Source organism: Chelon labrosus (assembly GCF_963514085.1).
Source record: "Chelon labrosus genome assembly, chromosome: 6".
Taxonomy (NCBI): domain Eukaryota; kingdom Metazoa; phylum Chordata; class Actinopteri; order Mugiliformes; family Mugilidae; genus Chelon; species Chelon labrosus.
The window spans coordinates 13,113,501-13,133,450 of NC_140342.1; the positions used below are offsets into that span (position 1 = coordinate 13,113,501).

At 44.4% G+C, this 19,950-nt stretch overlaps 1 protein-coding gene across 1 annotated transcript; it reads left to right on the forward strand.

Moving 5' to 3' along the window:
* Nucleotides 1–4,678: 4,678 nt before the first annotated feature.
* nyap2b (neuronal tyrosine-phosphorylated phosphoinositide-3-kinase adaptor 2b) lies at nt 4,679–18,793 on the forward strand. Its single transcript, XM_084547199.1, has 7 exons — nt 4,679–4,878; nt 8,734–9,050; nt 11,748–12,824; nt 15,733–15,872; nt 15,921–17,076; nt 17,160–17,263; nt 18,102–18,793. The coding sequence occupies exons 1-7, from the start codon at nt 4,700–4,702 to the stop codon at nt 18,393–18,395; spliced, it is 3,267 nt and encodes a 1,088-aa protein (XP_084403325.1). The 5' UTR covers nt 4,679–4,699; the 3' UTR covers nt 18,396–18,793.
* Nucleotides 18,794–19,950: the final 1,157 nt, after the last annotated feature.

Below are 19,950 nucleotides of genomic sequence, written 5' to 3' on the forward strand. Positions count from 1 at the left end.
TTCATTGAACTTTTATGGGACCTAAACACTTCCTTTGAGATTGCACACACGGGCAACGCACTGAGGTCAGACCGGCCTTTGTGTGTTTGTGCATGTGTGCGTACTGAGTTGGTCTGGATAGAGTGACTTGCTTTGTGCGTGACCAATCGACCACAATCCTCACAATAAGCAGAAAAAGGGGGTGACTACCATTTGACAGAGCATTTTATCTCAGTGAGATCATGGCAGAGCCCTGTTTATGGCGTGTGGCATGCCTGTGGATGCAGAGATATTCTGATTGTTTTGCCTGATTTCACCTTTCCTTTGCTCACTCCAAAACAAATGCCTGTTTTGGTAGTCAAATGCAGTTCAACACAATGGTTCATGCTGAACTCGACACTGCTTTGATGCTGTTTTTGACCCTCCCCTGCCACCCCTCACCCCCATCTACTCCCTGCTTTATTTTTAACAACAACATTATCCCATTCTCTTCCCTAAAGTGACTGCCACATGTTTGCAAAAACTAATTTAAAACCTCTAACCTCCCATATCAATACTCTTTACTTTTTTATGTTTTTTTTTGTGCAGCTAAGGGTGAGACACGACCAGGAATCGAGGGAGGGGGAAAGTGAGGGGGAGAAGGCAGGGGTTAAGAGAAATGGAGGGAAGGGTTGATGAAAACAACAGATCTCTGCTCCCCTAATCCTTTTGTGTCGGCGGTGTTAATCCGTGCGAGTAAAAACCCAGTGCCCTACACCCACCCGCCTGCACCACTCACCCTCCCTCAACCCCTGTTTCTGCACCATATACCAGGCGCTCCCACCACGTAAACAACCGACAGCTCTGCTGAAACCAATACATCCCCCAGACAGTCGAGCAGGGGTACACAACAGCCACAGGAGCCCCCTGACAAACACACAACTCAGGCTCAACTCCATCCTTGCTTTCATCCGGTACATCTTTGTGACCACTGGGAATACTACACTGGATTGCTTGCTTTGTTTATCTATGCAAACATATTTTAATTTTGCATCAGCATGCCAACGTGTGTGTGTATTGGAACTTGCAAAGTGTTTTTTCTCTTTTGTGCCTTTCGCTTTCGTGCTTTTGCTCCTCTTTGTTTTGGCTACTGTACATGTAATGAATGCACTTGAGAGCAACACAGTGTATTCACTGCAAGTGTTTTTGTGTCGTGGTCTTGTTTACGAGCTGCTAGAGAGAAGGGAGGGAGGAGGGGGCGTCAGGGAGGGGAATAGCAGTGGTTGCCGGGGGAAGAGGAGGTTGTGTCTAATGAGGTCACACCCTGGCAACCCGGCGACTCCTCCCACTCAACCCCCCCTTCCCCCATCTTTCCACTTAGCCCCTCTCTGAGTGTGCCCACCCACTCAAACCCCCGCCTTCACCCTCTGACAGAGAGAGCTCTCCGTGGTGCTGAAACCCGAAAAACACATTCATTCTCCAGTTACAGTCCGTCCGCAAAGAAGGCAGGCGAGACGCACGAGGCAAAAACATAAAACGACTAACTGCAGGAAGACACTGGGGTGGGAGCGCTTACGAGGACGAGTTGAAAAGCACACGGCAAGAGAAATAGGAAGGAGAGAGAGGGAGAAGGGATGACGCTGTAGTGGAAGGTGGCTACAGTAGGCAGTGGGCGTGTTCTTCTTGTTGTGATCTATAGTTGGGAAGCCCAGTGTCATCTGCTTAAGCACAGACCGGCTGTGCAGACCTGTGTGGCTGAGCGGGACAGAAGGAACAGGCAGGGAATGCCATACCTGGAAATGCACACTGCTCTGCCTCGGTTTCAACCCTGAGGGCACTGTGGATGAGGAGTCCTTTCACCTGTGCGACGACTTTGACAAATTAAAGCATGAGGAGAGACATTCCGGGGTAGAAGTATTTGAGAGACTTTGAGCGCTGGCTCCTTGCAGTTGCAAGGGGAATTTTATGTGAGTGTGTTAGTGCGCATTTGTGTAATGCAGGCGGTTGCGGGTGCGGTCTGTTGCTGCGCTGTGCCTTCCTTCCGTCTTTAGCATGTGCAGATGTGTGCAGAAGTGAAGCTGGCAACTGGCTTGGAGTTTGTCAACGTCTGGATTGAAGGGGTCGCATCTCCCTTTTCTGCCCGGGGGAGGGAGCATTGGGTTGGGCAGCCAATGGCCCAGCTCACCTCTACCACCATCTTTAACCTGGGTCACAGGGACTCCTTCTAGCAGGCCACTCAGCTGGACCATACAATGGATGGAAGTCTATGTGGAATTAAGTGGAACAGTGCACTGGAGCTCCAGCATAGGTCAGAGTTAATTAGGTACGGTGGACTCATCAGGGGAAGACAGAAGACTATTTGGTCCACAAGCCAGCAAGGACACAGCCCTATTGTAAGTATGCATCAAAACATTCGCTCATACACAGCAATGACCCACAAACCCACAGAGAATTAATCTACATTACAATGTAAATTACAATGTTTACGTTGTAATGAACACAAGTCCGCATCAAAGTCTGACAAGTGCTGCAGTAGGGGCTAACCTAAACTTGGTTCCACTGCAATGCATTGATGTGTGTGTCTAAATGTGTGTCTCTGCATGCACGAGTGCCCACGCATGTTGTCACCAGACTCTTGGCCCCGCAATCTTTTATGACATGGTGTCTCTAGAATGTCCATGCTGGTCTTCTCCTGTGACATGGTTGCCAGGAAACAGAAACGGTGTGCCACCATCCGTTACTTTTAAAGCTAAGTGCACCTCCGTGTTCCAACTGTTGCAGCTCATGTCAAGTGGGGCAAAGGGGTGAGAAGGGATGAGACAAGAAAAAAAAAAAAGAGAAAACAGATCAAGTGAAGGCAGAGAGCAGGAAGGGAGGGGAAAATGGAGCCGTGAATTAAAAAAAGGGTTGCTGAATTGACAGGTCTTACAGAGACGAGCAAATAATAATACCGTAGCATTTTACATCGATGAGTTAACGGAGGACAATCCAATGTGAAAGGTTTTGTTGGTTCACTGTGATAAACAAGCTGATTCCAGTGCAGAGTGCTGCTGCAGGCTTACGGGGATTAGGCAGGCAGGCTTAATTCAGCTCAAACACTGTTTGAACTGTGCCTTCTCATTGCTGCACCTCCAACTGGTGCACCTCATTTTTCCTCAGAAACCTAGATTGACTGCCTTTGCACAGCTTCAGACCTTCCACACTGCTTGACACCATGCATCAGTGTCCTAGTCTGAACTCTGCTCTGAGACGGTGTTTCGTTCTTTTGGCTCTTATCAGTCCTTTCCGCATGCCCGTAAAAACCTGTGCTAAAGAGTGTTGAGGATGCATCACGGGGATTGGAACCGGCAGATAAACCCGCTGACCTCGCCCGCATGCTGGACCGATTGATAGACAGACATGAGGTAGAGGGATAGTGAGGGTAGCCAGACAATGGCCGGCTTCCTGGCCATGCAGTCTCCATCTGGCTGCCCTCCAAGACCCCCCTTTGCCGCCCTTGCCTCCCTACACACACACACAAACATACATACAGTTATCGCTAGCCCCCTCCCCCTCCCTACGCACGCTCACACTCCACTCAGTGCTTCTCTCACACGTAAACAAGTCTTAGGCTGATCTGAAAACATTGACCTACATAAAAGCATGCTCTGTCTTCTTTTCTTCCACTACTGGCCTCTCCAAATTCACACTAGGCTGTTGCACATTGTATATACCATGTTGCATGCAGTTGCACAGGTTTTCAGGCAAATGCATCCGGCACATGCATGCACACTGACCCACATCATTCACCACCCTATTCTGTGCTTAGATCTTAAGTGGCTGCAAGTGCTATTTTAAACAGATTTGGGAGTGAATTACAGAATGATTGCATCAATGTCAATGCTTCACAGAGGAACTGAGCAACATCCGGGCTCTTTTTGATGAAAATTACGTCAGTAAAAGTCTTTTTACAGAATCACGATGCAGTAAGGAACGTCAAGTAGGGATTATTTGTGGATCTGAAACACAAGATTGATGTTATATGCAAAACCATGCATCGCAGTCTCTTAAGACTGGTTCATTTCATTTCCCTGGAGTGCTGTATTTTCACATCTGAGCCCAACATGAATTACAACTGCGGAAGATGAAAGGCCTTTTTCAGTTTCATTCAAACACTCGCTTGGTTAAAGCCAGTAATTTCAGCCAGGAAATGTGCAAACACAACTGAGAAAATGAGCAGCCACTACTGATCCACACTGAAACAGAAGGTTATGAGTAATTGTAGCAAGATAGTGATTCCCTTGGCTGTTTGCATATTTACTGTGAGCTTTTGTGCATGCATGTGTGTGTGTGTGTGTGTGCGTTTAACATGTAACACCATGAATGATGGAGAAAGATGCTGCAACCCCCCCTCCAGGGAAAATGCTTACTCTTCCGGACACAGGCATGATGCAAGTCTCACCACCAACGTGAATTTTCCATAGGACACGAACTCCACAGCGACAGCCAGAAACATTAAAAATAACAGCAGCGGCAGCAGCACCACACAGAACCAATGGGCTGTATTATTTGCTGGCTTATGCAATCTCTGTCGTTTTTCTCCCACCAAAGCTGACCTTGAAAAGTGAAGGATGAAAGGCTAATCACTTACACATTTCCGTGCTTGTTTTGCCTTCAGAATGGTAGTGTTCAGTTTCGCTTCTAGGCAAATAATTCTGACTGATATCTCTCCTCATCAGAATGCAGCGGAAACACTTGAAGAATGATGAGCTCCAAAGAGGAGGAAACTCTCAGATTTTTCCAGTATGTTGAGGAGAATGGGCTGAGAGCCTACAACGGCCTGGTAGCTCAGAACTTGGACCACGCCAGGAATGAGAGAAATAGGACATTCCTGCAGGAAAAGAACGAGAAGAAGAGAAAACAGGAGGAAGCCATAAGGAGGTATGACGAAAATAAGTGCTCACAAAAGTAAAAAAAAAACATAACACATATTTATTGACATAAATTTGATAGCACAGGGATATCCTATAAACAGCATATACTTTCCCATTCGTTTAACTTAGCTTCATTTTTAATTTTGCTTGAGTGTTTTTTAGTGCACCAATGGGATTCTGTCCTGTAAATGCAAAGATGTCAATGGGTTCACTTGTACAGATCTGGGACAAGTGGCCAGAGGGTCCCTGTGGCAATGGCAGAGCGCTATATTTTGGAGTTTACGAGTGTGGACTGGCGCGCCCCATGATCTATGGAGGATAATTAATTTTTCACTTTTAGACTTATTTGGGACTTGTCCTTGGGTGGAGGTCACCACTGCTCCATTTTTGAGATGGAGAGCTTTTAGAATTAAGAAAGAGGGAGGGGTGAGCCGTGACGGAAAATGTGTTTTAGGATGTGAATGAGACACGTTTGTTGACTCTTGTTATGTTTTTCAACTGTGTAGAACGTTGTGTCGTTGTTAAGAAGCTGTGGTGACATCTCACAGAGCTTGAAAATACATTTTTGTCCAGTTAACTCGGTCAAACATATGTTCTATATTCTGCTGAATTATCTTTTTAATGTCTTTACGTAGAAGCGTTTACAGGAGTGCCTCTGTGCGCAGCAACATCGCTGTGTGGCATTCTGAAATTTGACCGAATAAAACGCACGCACTTGAAACGTGACAAGCACGTGGCTACAGCGTGCTAGTGTTGTGGGTTAGAATAACAAGCACTGAGTCTCAGAGTCGTTGAAATCGTTATCGCAGAAGGGTTTGGGCTGTGTGGTTGCAGCAACATGGTTATCCGTATCGCTTTATGCCACCCATAAAATAACAGCAAAACTTTTCATGGCATGCAACAACACTTACAAACACTATACTGAATTTATTCATCTTCATACATCGATTTCAGTCGTTGTTAAGGTTGGGAGGGTTCTTACTTTTTCTTATGCCTCGTGAATTATGATTGATCTGCAATACTAGAAATGTCAAGATATGTTTAACACATGGCGTCTATATTTTTAGATGCTGTATTTTTCATAGTAAAATTTTCTCAAAATGACCAATTTAGTGTTTGTTTTCTATGGAGGACATCAGTTTTTCATAAAGCAGAGAAACACACTCTTGTTCTCCATAATCAACCTAATGATGCAGCTTGCTAAACCAACATCATAAAGGCTTATGGGAAATGCTGTCCAATCTAGTCATGGATTCTAAAAACTATTTGTTTTCTGTCAGCCTTTCAGACAGAGCACAAAGTATTTTAGCAGCTGTTGTAAAATTTAGCTGTTCATCCAATAATTACATTGACGCGTTTTTTATTTTTTTTGTTGTTTTTTTTGGTGGGGGACTCTTTGAACCCTGCCACGTTTCCGTCAAAGGGTCATGCTGTTTAACAGAGCTGTCCTCTGACTGTTGGTTGAACAGTGAATTCAGTACAGTGTATTACTTGCCCAGTCAAAGTCCGACTGTATCCATCAGGCATTACAAAAACATTTTTTTGCTCACCAGCGTAATCTAATTGCTCTCATTTCCAGTCCTGCGCAGTATCTTGGTTAATGGGACAAGATTAAGCCTGAGGAAAGTGGCATCTACTGTCCTGCTGTCCGTCCACTGTCTTTTAGCCAAAGATCAAACATTAATACACAGTCACTGGAGGAAGAGTCTAAAATATATCTGGATATTTTATGAGGCGGCCTATAAGTAGGTCAATGAGACGACCCATTTTTACAGTAACAGAATGAGAGTGATAGAGTGTGAGAATTCATGTGTGCACGGTTGCACTTGCGTAAGAAGGACGTACATTCGTGATTGCGTACATGTGCGTGAACGGGCATGAACAACAGGGGAAAAAAAGGAATATATTGAGTTTGAGAGAAAGGGTAGGGAAGAGGAGATGTCCAGTGAAAGAGCTGTATTTGAGGAAGAGCTTGTTAGAGCAAATGTGTTTAAGAGTGGGGAAAAGGGGAAAAAAAAACCTGTTAGAGGGAGATTAAGTGTGAGCTCAGTTGCAAGAGATGTGTTCTGCCTGGTGACAGCTGGAACAGCCATAGGCCAATCAAATCAGCACGTTGGCTTTGAGTGAGGCGGGCCTTCCTGCCTTCTGCTATCGAGTTTCTTTTATTGTATTGCAACAGAAGAAACTTAGTCTCTCTCTCACACACACAGATGTTCACAAATGTATTTAAAGATGCAAGAGTGTTCATAACCGCCACTCCCCACCACACACACGCACACACTGCCATTTGCCTATATTTACATATGCATGCAAATTGCAAACGGCAGCTTTCGTATTTCTTTACCTCTCGTGCACACATACGTGCCAACTCAGTCAGACATTTATTTTTTTTTATTGTTTTTCTCAGTATCTCCTTCGGTGTTTTGTTTGTTTTTGTTTTTGTTTTTGCTGTCTTTCCTGTCACATGATGTCACACAGTGAGAGACCCAGAGCTACCCGACAACAAGTCAACTCAACTGGTCCAAGTGCACCTGTGGTCTGTCCTGTAGCCAATCACTGGGCAAATATCCTATAAATAACCCAGTCACCAGAAATCCAGTCACACCCACCCACCCACACACACATGAAACCCATGCATATGGGAGGGCATGTCACAGCAGATGCACACCCAAAACATACAAGAGGGAGAGTTGTTAATACTGACACCTGTGGCTGAATCTTGAAGTTTCTTCCACTTTTTTTTTTTAGTGACATTTTACACAAAATAACACAATTTGTTCTTTACTTAATTATTTTTGTTTGTATTCCTGGACACTGTGGCTCTACAGGTTGTCACCTTTTTCTTTTAACACTTGTCAAATTATAACAAACCCTGATGTGGTTTTTGTGCACACATGCCATAGTGTTATGAGGTGCACATGTAGTTTATTATTGTTGTGCGGCGGCAGCTGGTTTTGTGTCTGGTTTCTATGGGTACCCTGTTGCTAGGCGAAGTTAAGCCCCTGACCAATGAACCGGGCCCACCAAGCACCTTCTGTTCAGCAGCTGGCCGGGAGGGAGTAGGAGTCAGCAAAGTCACAGACTAAGGGGTCATTCACACAAGTACACGCACACGCACACACATACATATGCACATAAACACCCACTGCATGATTACACTGTGAACGCAAACATGCAGATTCATTCAGTTTGATTTAAGAATTTAAATATCTGACAATAAACTTAATTGTGTTTGATTTGATAATAATTTAGATGCATACATTGCATATACATTGCTAAATTATCATGTGTTTTGTACCAACATTTTCTACCCTAAACACAGTCACATCTCTCTTTTTTTTTTTTTTTCCTCTGCAATAAACACTCACACAGACACACACACACACACACACACACACTTCAGTTACCCCATTACCACTCGACACTCAGACATCATTAACGCTCCATTCGGGCCAATCGTCCATTTATAGGGATTGATTGTGTACAGGCGGGGGGACGTCCATGGTGTCATTATGTGTGTGTTTGTGTGTGAGGTGTCTGTCATATCCAGGGTTAAACTCAAATCAATGCTTTGCCCTGAAAGAGGCCCTGTTGTCAGTGGCACTAACGTGTCTGTTGTTGTTAACTTAGTGCGCTCATCAGTGGCACAGAATGAGTTGCACACACACGCACACAAGCACATATGCTTAAATGGAGACGTGCCTTGGTGACATCTGTATATTGGGGTATGGTATGTGCTATTTCTGCTGTCTCGTGGCAGGAACAGACTACGGGGTATGATGTAGGAACTTTTTATCCGTCCCTATTTCCCATATATAATGTAATTTTTTTGTTCCCCTCTTCTCCTATCTTGCTCTTTTAGAACGGGTGAGGACATAGCAACTGAAGGCAAGCACTTGCGTATGGGCTCCATTACAATGCCAGACCCCCAAGAACGCATGCCCATGCCCCACCTGCACGCCATCGCCTGTGGGCAGGGTTTCTCCGTGCGCTCCCAGTCCCTCCACTCTGTCGGTGGCGGCAACAGCGGGGGTGGAGGCGAGGAGGAAGTGGGAAGTCCGACCTCTAGGAAGCAGCCCCCACCTAAGCCCAGGAGGGACCCGGCCACCAAGCTGAGCATGTCGTCTGAGGCGGTGGACCACAGCCCCGTGTCCACCTGCCGCGGGGAGAGATGTGACGGTGAGTGGTGGTGGCACTTCACACCAAACTACTGTGCTATATATAGATGCTCTCCCCGGTGCCCTACTCAACATTGTTTCTCCACAATGACATGACATCTAGCTTTTCACTCAGTACTTACCATTAAATGCCATAGTTGCACATTGATATATAAAAGAAGGGCTACTACAATAGGGCTAAACCATAGTTAAACACCAGGTCGAATATGCTGGATAGCGTTGCATATGTAGAATCCTGCAGTACACAACATATAAAGCAATACTTGAAGAGTGAGACATTCTGCTCTGAACATGGTTTGCCCATTTTGTGAGGGGTGATGATACTTTGAATTGTCCTGTAAAAAAGAAATAAATAATAATGCACAGGACTGACCAACTCAGAATACGAAATTCAACTAAGAAAGGTTAGAAAAAACGGTTGTTTGCATATTGCCCCTCGGCTCTGGGGGAAAATTTTAAATAAACCATCTTACATCATTTTGTATTTTATAATAACTGTATTTTTTATTATTGAGGAATAAATATTCTCTGGATTATTTATGACTGTTATCTCAAGGATTAAAACAAATGTCTTGTGTTATATGTTTAATTTTCAAAGCAAAAATATATACTGATAAATTGCAGTCATCAGGTGCTACTCTATTTATCCACTTAGTACTGTATAGCAGACTGATGAGAGAAATGTGTTATCCTTAGAGGGTCACTGGTCACACAGTCAGTTGTCAGAGCTGTTGTCATTGCACATAAAGCAGTGTTGCAGAAAGCTGTCTTTTCGATGTGTGGTAGCGTGAGCTTTAATTAACTGGGCGGGTATTCTCTATACACAGTACATGTGTGTTTTGCAACCTTCTTTAAGGCAGGTGCCTGTCAGAGAGAAAAGACTCAGAGGTTGCAGGAAGCTTTGACTCCATTTCAGTTTGGATGCTTCGCTGCCAACGTGATGTTTAGGGTGTCGCCCAGCCTGGCTCAGATTGGTGGGGATCTCTCTATGTGCACACAGATCTTCCTGGGCACCACGGCAACCATCCCACAGAAACAAGACCCCCTGCAGCCCGGCCAATCACAGCATCACTGTGCAACTCGGGCCAATGAGGCTCCAGAGATGCTGAAGTCTGAGCTTTTCGAGCCAATCAGAGACGGAGTGTGGGGGTGTCCCTGGCTGAGGGGAGGGTTGCGTGCTCTGTAGCTGGCGCTTTAGCGGAAAGGGGAGGAGCTTGTCAGTGTAGAATTCATTCAGGAGGAGCGATTGACCTAGATTCGTTTTCCCCGGGAGGAGGTGGGGGGGGGGTTGCGGGTAAACACATCCGCTAAAGGGGGAGGGGTAAAAGAGGAGAGAGGAGAGAAGAGAAAGGACAGGGAGTAAGAGATGTTTGAAGGGATGGATTCATCATCAGTGCAGAAACAGATCTCAGCATCCTCTGTGAAAACCTGCAAGCGTAGGAATGTCTTTGCAGCTGTAGAAAAGAGGCACCATTGTGTGCAAGATATTGTATGCACATATACACAGGCATGCATGTACACACGTAAAAACGGGAAGATAGAGTGCAAAGGAATGTGATTTCATTCACCCAAGTCAAATTAAACACATACCAGAAACACTTATTAGTAAGTGGTGATGAGGGGATGAGCAAGCATCAAAACAAAAGATCTCCGTATTCTCTGTCGTGATTACCAAAGTTGACATCACTTAATTTATTGTTTGTTCTCTAGCAACTAATTCTGTAAAGCTAAATATTCAGATGTGATGGAAACTTGGAAGACATACCTACAAGGGCACACTGTTCGGCTTCTCTTTCCCGGAAGACTGACTTCATAGGATGTGAGATTATGTGCTATAAAATGTGTACGTGTCTGTCCTAATTTCCCCCTCTGAATGTGTAGGCATGTGCATTGTCAGCGCGTGTGTGCGTGCGCGCGTGTAGCGATGGTGGTGAGTCATACAGTAACGGGAAGTATGCGTGTGTCTGGGCCATCTGGCATCTGAATTATTAAAGGTGTAAAATCTGCAGTTTGAAAATTTCAGACATGGTCCAGCTCTTAACTACTCTTATCTCCTGCTGCCTGTCAAAATAAAGAGCCACTCCTGTGCACACATCTCAGTGTCTGACCTAGAAATCTGGAAATAGACGTCGTGCAACTCAGTAGTATAGAGTATGGATAAGTAGTATAAAGCTCTGAGTACTGTCACTAAACAAGCGTTGGGACTGTACTGTATTTTCCTTTACAGTACGCCATCTAGTACAGTATCCTGGCAATGTGAAAGCTGAACAAATACCTCACTGCGCCACATCTAAAGCACTTCACGCTGCAATGCTACGTCACCACTATCAAAAAGAAGCTCCACAGTGTGTGTGACCCAGATACTATACTCACATACTGCTCCACCGCCATAAATGTGACCTAGAAACATGCATATGCCTCAACTGTTCCCACATATCTGACTCAAGATATTGCTCTCAGCATTACATGCTGACCTACAACTGACCCAAAGAACTGAAAAAGGCTTCATGTCACTACTAATTATTCACTTGATGAATGATAAATAGTTCATGAAAACAGACTTTTATCAAATACATTTTTTCACTGTGTAGTACGTCATACCACATCAAATGTGTTAAACAACATGTAGTGTGTTTGATCCAGGTTGTGCTTAGGAATTTGTCCAAATGATTAATGTTTATTCCTCTCGATTCTTTAGGAGCTCAAGGATGCAGTGAGGACTGCAGGAGGGTGCCGCCACCCAAACCCAAGAGGAATCCCAACACACAACTGAGCGTTTCTTTCGATGAGTCCTACATTAAGAACCACGGAGGCAGCGGGGTGTGCCCCTCCAGGCCGCTCCACCACGTCACGTCCCCCTGCGAACGCAACCCCTCGCCTCCACAGAGTGACGAGAGCCCTACGGATGACTGTGAAGATGAACCTGTCTACATAGAGATGGGCGGGATTGATGTTGGACCACGAGAACCCTTGAAGAGTGAGGATGAGGAGCCAGGAGAGTCTGTGTACGAGGAGATGAAGTACCCAGTTCTGGATGATATGGAGTACCGCACCGACCCTGTGGGATGTCGCTCCGCGTGCCCCACCCCTGCACCCTATGATCCTGAGCCTCTCAGCCGCTGCTCCACACCTCGAAACATTCCCCTCTGTGACATTCCTGCGCCCTTTCCCAATTTACTCACCCATCGGCCTCCACTGTTGGTGTTTCCACCAGCGCCAGCGCAATGCTCGCCCAACTCGGACGAGTCTCCCCTCACCCCATTAGATGTAACCAAATTACCCATGCTGGAGAACCAGTCCTACAGCAAATCTCCCACCTCTTCCAGCGAGCCCCCTTCATCGGCACACCTCCGTAGAGAACTCACCGCCACCCCTACACTCACTGTCTCCGGCCGCTCCTCTGCGCCTCCTCTACCCTGCACCCTCTACAAATCCTCTTCGTCCTCCTCCTACCAGCGGAGCCACTCTGCTTGTCCGTCTCCAGTCAGCATGGGCCGCTGCCTAACCCCCCTGAGCCTCATGCGTACTCCTCCGTTCGATGCTCCGATGCCCTTCCCTGGGGGGCTGCCGCGGAGCGCTTCTGCCACACCTCACGGCAAGGGCTCACCACCTCAAGACGGCGTGGGGCGGCTCCATGGCTCTATGCAGAATGTGTCGACGGGGCGTTCGCGGACGCCCACCAGTCCACTGGATGAACTGACCAACCTGTTCACCACAGGCAGAAACATGCTGAAGAAAAACTCCAGTGGCAGAAAGTCTAAAGAGCCTGGAGAGAGTGAGTTATTTCACACATTTGTTATATGTCAATGGGATATAGTGAAACAAAGCACGCATCAATGTCCTCACATGTACTTATTTATGACCGGTGAGTCCTTAGGAGAGTAGATATAGTAGCTTGTAGCTGCATCTCCATTGACTCCATTGCACATACCTTTACTTCATTTAATTTCATATCATCATATCTTCAAGTCTTAGAATAACAATCTGAAAAGCAGGGATAACGTCCAATGTGTCACCAACTTCACCTACTACGAAGGTGTATGGAGGAGGAAAAAGAATATGAAAAGACTTGTAGCATATGAAACAACTTTATTAGACCTACACATATCTGCCTTTATCATGGTCATCCTATCTATGGATGATGTGGACAGTGTTAGTGTCTAAATGCTATGTTTCCCCAGTCAGTGATAGTGTAATTCATCCTTATTTAAGAGTTGCCAAGTGTAACACTAGTAATTTAGGAGACTGTGCATACAAAGCACCACTTGTACAATACCATGGACCTCCACACTGTCTGCAACCTTCCATTTGTTTAATCTAGGCCCACCGAGCCAAGTCTGATACAGATCGTATGATTTAATCTGAGGGGATTAAAGACCAAAGCGGGCAGCAGGTCCCATGGCGTTAGGCCATCAGGCAGCATTACTTTTAAATATGTAAACATCATATTTAAATACAGATATTCATGCCACACTCAAGACGAAGCCAAAATAAATGCAGCTGGGAAGACTAACTACTCAGAGCTGTACAAAAGGATTCAAGTTAACAAAAAAAAAATTATATAAAAACTTTAAACCTTGTGGTCATATTTTATGTCATTCTGTGAGTTTGGTGCCAGCAGCATTATCGGTCAGTTACAACTGTCATTCTCGTTGTCATGCATAATGCAGCCATTTTTTAATAGCCACGGTAAGCTTGAATATTTTGAAATTTAATGTAAATGAATAAATAAAAAATGTGACTGCAGGCATTAAACCAAAATTAAATAAGCACTGTGGTATTAATGAATGAAGGGCAGTGCAGCTCTTGCGGATTGTCATGTATTATTTGAAAAAGGTCACTAATAAATTAATATGGAGTATCTAATGATTTAGAGTGGGGTTTAGCATGCAGGTTCACCCTATAGCTGACATATAATTCCAACATTACATACCTCTTTAGACCTGAGCTGTACAATCTGAAATTACTTAAACAGCTGAACCAACATCTTTAATGAAATGAGATTTATTTAACAGCATTTGTACATACACCATAAATCATGAAATAACTCCAAAGAATGCACACATCCATCCTTACTCAGTGCTCTTAGCAACTACAACATAGCAACAGTGGAAGGAGGAGAAATCCCTGCTTCTTATTTGCAGCTTCCCTCCCCGTGGGTAATGCAGCCAATCACAGCTCAGGGCACGCCGGTCTGCAATGGAGCAACGAGCTCGTGATAGGGATAGCTCTGACTCTGAACTCAAATCTACACCTGATCAGAGGATTGAAGATTCTGTCCAATCAGCACATACTTTACTCGTAATTTAGCCAATCAGGTGACTGGGGCAGCTGTGCAGATGGGGAGAGTGGAAGCTCAGAGAATTTATGATTCTTTGCCATTTTGACTGCAATGGGATATATATCTTCTAGTTGGTGCATACTTGTGCCAAATTAGAGCACATATGCTGTTTAATCATGTGATTTCTATGCATTGTTTTAATTAGACTGGTATAATTAGAATCTTCTTATAAGTGATTTATAGTCAATGGTTGCATTCAGGTGCCAGGAAATCCCTGTGATGGCTCACCACTTAGCCCTTTGACCGTACTTCGTTCTCTAGACCCATATGGTTTGTTAACTGGTTGCATATGTCATCTATACATCAACTGTGGGCTGCGGTGACGGCTCTCTGTATCCTAACTCCTGGGTGAAAGAGCCACATGGGGCTAACAAGCACTAACAGGTTGTGTGTGTTGCTCCGTGAATGGCTACAAGCACACATGGTGTAATGAGCTTGGAGGTTGTGGAGGAATGGAGGTTATTTTTTTTTTTCTCTCCTTTTCTGAGGCGATGGAGGCAGCAACAGCTAGCCTGACCCACTTACCAACTGGTTAATCACCGCACACATACATACATACGTAGACGCACACATACGCACCCAACACACATCTGCACACACTAAAATGGCATGTACATGACACGCTGGCATGACAGGAGATGCTTGTGTGCTATATTGTAGGTTGAAGCACAACCTATGTGGAAATAAATGATGCACATTTTTTAAGCAGTGATGATCTATAATGTATCTATTGAGCTTTGTATTAGTGACATACATACGGTTCCCCATTTGCATTTCCCACACTTATGGGCTGCAATATTTTATGTGCATTTGCTTAAACAGAGTCAGAAGACTCAGTGTGAATGTGCATGCAAGAAATCAGAAAAAGATAAGCATAGTGACAGTGTTACATGTTTAAGAGTGTACGTTGTATTGGTAAACGGTTTCTTTATAGTAATGCCACACATTATATATATATATATATATATATATATATATATATATATATATATATACTGTAGATTTAAAGTAAAAGAACTGTGAAAATGAAGCAAGATCTACAAGTTCCATTTAAAATTACTATAAGACATCCATTGGCAGTATGTATTATTATCAAATCCATCAAATTCTAATGCCTGTTGGCCCCAATATTTATTCATCTACTGTAAATGTTCTGGTACGCCACTGCTTCTTCTGTGACTAGTGACTGACACCTAGAGGATGTCTCTCGCCATTGCAGCACTAAGTACTTATCCTAACTATCCTTCTGTAATTAAACTTTCTATCCAGTTTATGCCAAAGCTGAATGTGTTTGCTTGAATCACTTTTCATGTTTTAACATATTTTTTCTTTTCTCTCACAGCTGAGTCCAAAAGCAAGTCTCACAGCGAGTCCAAGCGAGAAGGCAAGGAACGCCACAGTCACAGCAAGGAGTCCAAGCGAGAATCCAAGGAGCGCCACGGCAAAGACTCTTCTCATCGGAGAGACAAAGACAGAGACAGGGACAAAGATAGAGACAGAGATAGAGATAGAGATAGAGACAGAGACAGAGACAAAGACAGAGATAGAGATAGAGACAGGGACAAAGATAAAGACAGAGGAAGCAGCAATGTAGAACATTTGCCCCACAGGCGCAACAGCAAAGACCGTACTTGTAGCAGTGTAGATACACCACCTGTTCGCAGGGATAGCAGCAGTGTAGAGGCCATCCCTGTGAGACGGGACTCCAAAGACAGGGGCTGCAGCTCCTTAGAATCCAACCCTTTGATAAGGAGAGACTCCAAGGACAGAGGCATTGGCAATAGTGACCTGCTGCCAAGGAGAGACAGTAAAGATCGGAGTGGGGGGCACGGTATGGAGTGCTTGCTGAGACAAGACAGCAAAGACAGACTGCTAGATCAGCCACCTGAGCTGTTACCAAAACATGACAGCAAGGAAAGGTCAAGAAACGGTGTAGACTACAGACATGAAAGCAGAGAGAGACTGCTGGATCAGCCGCCTGAGCTCTTACCCCGACAAGATAGTAAAGAACGAGCCAGGAATGGTGTGGACTCAAAGCACGAAAGCAGAGACCGGCCACCTGAGCTGCCCCGACAAGAAAGCAAAGACAGAGTTAGAACTGCTCCAGAACACAGACATGACGGCAAAGATCATCGTCCAGATTTGTTACCCCATCAGGAGAGCAAAGAGAGAGAAAGAAATGACATCGAGCATAGACATGAAGGTAGAATTGATCAGCCACCTGAGATCCTACCCCGACAAGAAACGTCCAGAAGCAGCAAAGACAGGGTTGGGTCCGTCTCGGAATCCAAGTATGAGGGGAGAGATCGGAGCTGCCACAACGGAGGAGGAGATCTGCCTCCTCCACTTTTACCCAGGCAGGACAGTAAAGATCTGAGCAGAACTGGCCTTGAAGTGAGACGGGACAGCAAAGACAGAAGCCTGAATGGCTCAGAGCAGCATCATTATGATCTCAAGAGCACCAAGAGCCCCTCTGCAATGGAGCACAGGGGTGATAATAAAGAGCGAGGATACAGATCTGATGGCACGCCACGGCGAGATAAAAGAGCGAATTACAACACGGACCAGTCAAAAGCACAAGAGAGGAACGGCAGCACAGTGTCAGGGCAGCACTCATCAACAACAACACCTACTCACCACGGGAGGCCATCAGGTAGCCCACCGATGACCACTGGAACAGGAAATGGTAAGGGTTCAGTTTCAGGAGAAAAATCACAGTATATAGTCACAGTGTTCCGTATATAACATGTATGTCCCCTTCCTTTGTAGATCTAAAGTCAGCATCTAAGTATGGACGCTCAACTTCTATGCCTGCTAATCCATCTCCAATGGGAACTCCACAAAGGAGAGCAGTGGAGTCGCATCAAAATCAGGTATGTCTTCTCTACTCATAGTTTAATCATCTTACAAACCCCTCAAGCTCCCTCCTCAATCTGTATGTTTCTCATTCTCATTGTCACCACAAAAACACAACAGGAAAACATCTTATTAAATTAAACAATGACTAGCTAATGCTAACATGAATATTGTAATCCTAGACAAAACAAAGCTACAAAGAGCAGGTGTGAAAGAATTCTCTAATTGTGCGAGGCAGCGCGTTACATTCTGATGAGGCTGTTTGGGAAAGGAATAATTAAGCTGGGGTTATACTTGATGATCGGATTGTTTCTTTATAAATTAAAGCGAATGCTGATGCGGTTTCAACATTTTAAAAATAACCTGGCAGCCTCGTTGGCGGCGTTGACTGATTTCAACGGCAGCTGAACAATACTCCAAATGGAATTTTGATAATATTAAAGTAAGAGCTTTTAAAACTGTAATTCCCAGCATTTGGAACTGATCGACTCATTCTAGATTTGAGCTTTGTACAAGGGTCTGTTCGCTATCCATGTCTACTCCCATCCATCGTAGATTATGATTTAGATATATCTGAAAACATCATTATAATTGGCCCAGTTACATAGACCATTAATAGGATGGAGTTATTACTTTGATTGGACATAGTTATCATCAGCATACATTGCAACTGAAGATTTATTAACTACTTAAGGTAAATTGTCAATGAATACAGAGAAGGAAAGCTTTTATCCAAAGCAGGGAACTCTGTGGTAATCCATAATGGTTTCCATTAGCAATTGACACACTGTGATTTGAATCTTGCACTGAAATCCATGAATATTACCCCTACTATTCATTGACTCTGTCCCTCAGATGCCCCAGATGCCATGGATATGTGGAGACACCACAATGCTGGAGCAGATCGAGAGGAAGCGCACCCTCTGCATGGAGATCCGCTCCAGACAGCATCCACACTTGCAGAGGTCTCTAGAGAAGCCGCCACCACCACCTCCGGACAGGAACGAGGACAGGCACCAGGAACGAAGTCAGTGCAAGCAGGAAAGCGCATCTGTCCTCCCAGGCTGGGGAAAAAGCAGCGGGGCCAAGAAGATCCGTCCTCCCCCTTACCCGACACAGACGACCGTATTCTGGGACACAGCCATCTGACATTAACAAGGAACTTAGACCTCCCTATCACACAGCCCCCTTATTACCCACTCCCTCTCCCAGTCAGGTTGTACTGATTGTCCCCTGAAGTGCCAGGGCGTTCAGGGCAGCCACTAAGAAGACCAGAGGGATGATATTCGCTGATGTCAAAAGGACAATGGTGGTTACCACAGCAATATTTCTGCTCGTTCAGGTTGTCATGTTTTCTTATCATCACTGGTGATATTTGATATTTTTCTATTTCCTGTGACTGGACTCTTGTAATATAATTAGTAGAGTAGATATTTGATGATGAATAGATATTTTCTAAATGAGATGATGGGGATCAAAAAGGAGCTTAAATGATGTATAGTAGATGTAGATGCAATCTAATATTTGTTTTTATGTTATTTTTGTTTAGGTTATTTTACATTTGAAAGCATAATCTATCATCTATCAATACTTGTACTGTAGTAGCATAATTTTCTTATGCCCAACTCTTGGTTTGTGCTCCAAAGCACTAAAATGAATGGACTATTCAGTTCTGTCTATATATACTTTGCATTTTCACTGTTGTATTGTAAGTCGAGGAGTTAACGTGCTTTAGATTCCAGCGCTCTCCATGCCTGGTCCGGTATGTTGTAGAATGTACAACAGTTGGTCCTAGAACAGAAACAGGAAACTCGTGTGCTTCAGTTTGTATATTACAGTAAGACACTGTGTAGTCAGCCTTTGGAAGCAGTTGAATTTATGAGGAAACCTGTTGGCTGGCATGTTGTAGAGGACAGAGAACGTGTGAAATGTTTCTGTTGTACTCTAAGATACACTATGAAGGTGGTTTGGGGAGGTAGTTAATTAGAACATACATTATAATAACAGTATAATTTCCAAGACCAGCCAAAGCCTGTAAAAGCAAGGTATGGGTGTGGTTGCACTTTGGGTGGTTGGTTATTTAAACTGGGGTTAGTGGCAATAGCTGGCGAGTACCAGTGCGCTTACATTGCCATGCACACTGCGAGCACCTAGACAGTGTAAATACTTAATGCCAACAACCAGCCCGTACAATCAACACCTGAGCTTTTAGAAGAGTTCTTAATTTTACTGCAGATTATAATAGCCATATGCACTTGCTTAAGAAATAACTTTCAAGATTATGCTTATATATTTTTTTGAAAATGTTAGGAGTGGTGAGTTGTGCCATGTAAGTTTTATTTTATTGGCTGGGAGGTAAAGCCTCAGGAGACCGGCTGCGTGTGATATGCAGTCATCTGTAACTGGTTGTCTCTGACAATGTTCCCAATTCAATTGGCTGGCAACCATTTTAGAGATCAAATTGTTTAAGGACCTATCACATGGCGACAGCTCTACCCAGTCGAAAGGACAGGGGTTGCACAAAGGCCGACACATTTTTGAGGCTTTGTTTAAAAAAATAAATGAAAAAAACCTGCACTACCCATCATCTTCCATCACATTTAATCAGGCTGGTTACATACATGTCCCTCTCCCCCTGCTCTCTCCCTCTACCTCAACCTCTTACTCACATCATTCAATTGGTTCTCTTTTGCACAATAAAATG

What these genes read in the sequence shown, in the direction of transcription:
- nyap2b (XM_084547199.1), top strand. Translation starts at nt 4,700, where the DNA reads ATGATGAGCTCCAAAGAGGAGGAAACTCTCAGATTTTTCCAGTATGTT. An exon ending in GACCACTGGAACAGGAAATG is followed by an intron (nt 17,077 to 17,159) that starts GTAAGGGTTCAG and finishes CTTCCTTTGTAG; the next exon opens with ATCTAAAGTCAGCATCTAAG. An exon ending in TGGAGTCGCATCAAAATCAG is followed by an intron (nt 17,264 to 18,101) that starts GTATGTCTTCTC and finishes TCTGTCCCTCAG; the next exon opens with ATGCCCCAGATGCCATGGAT.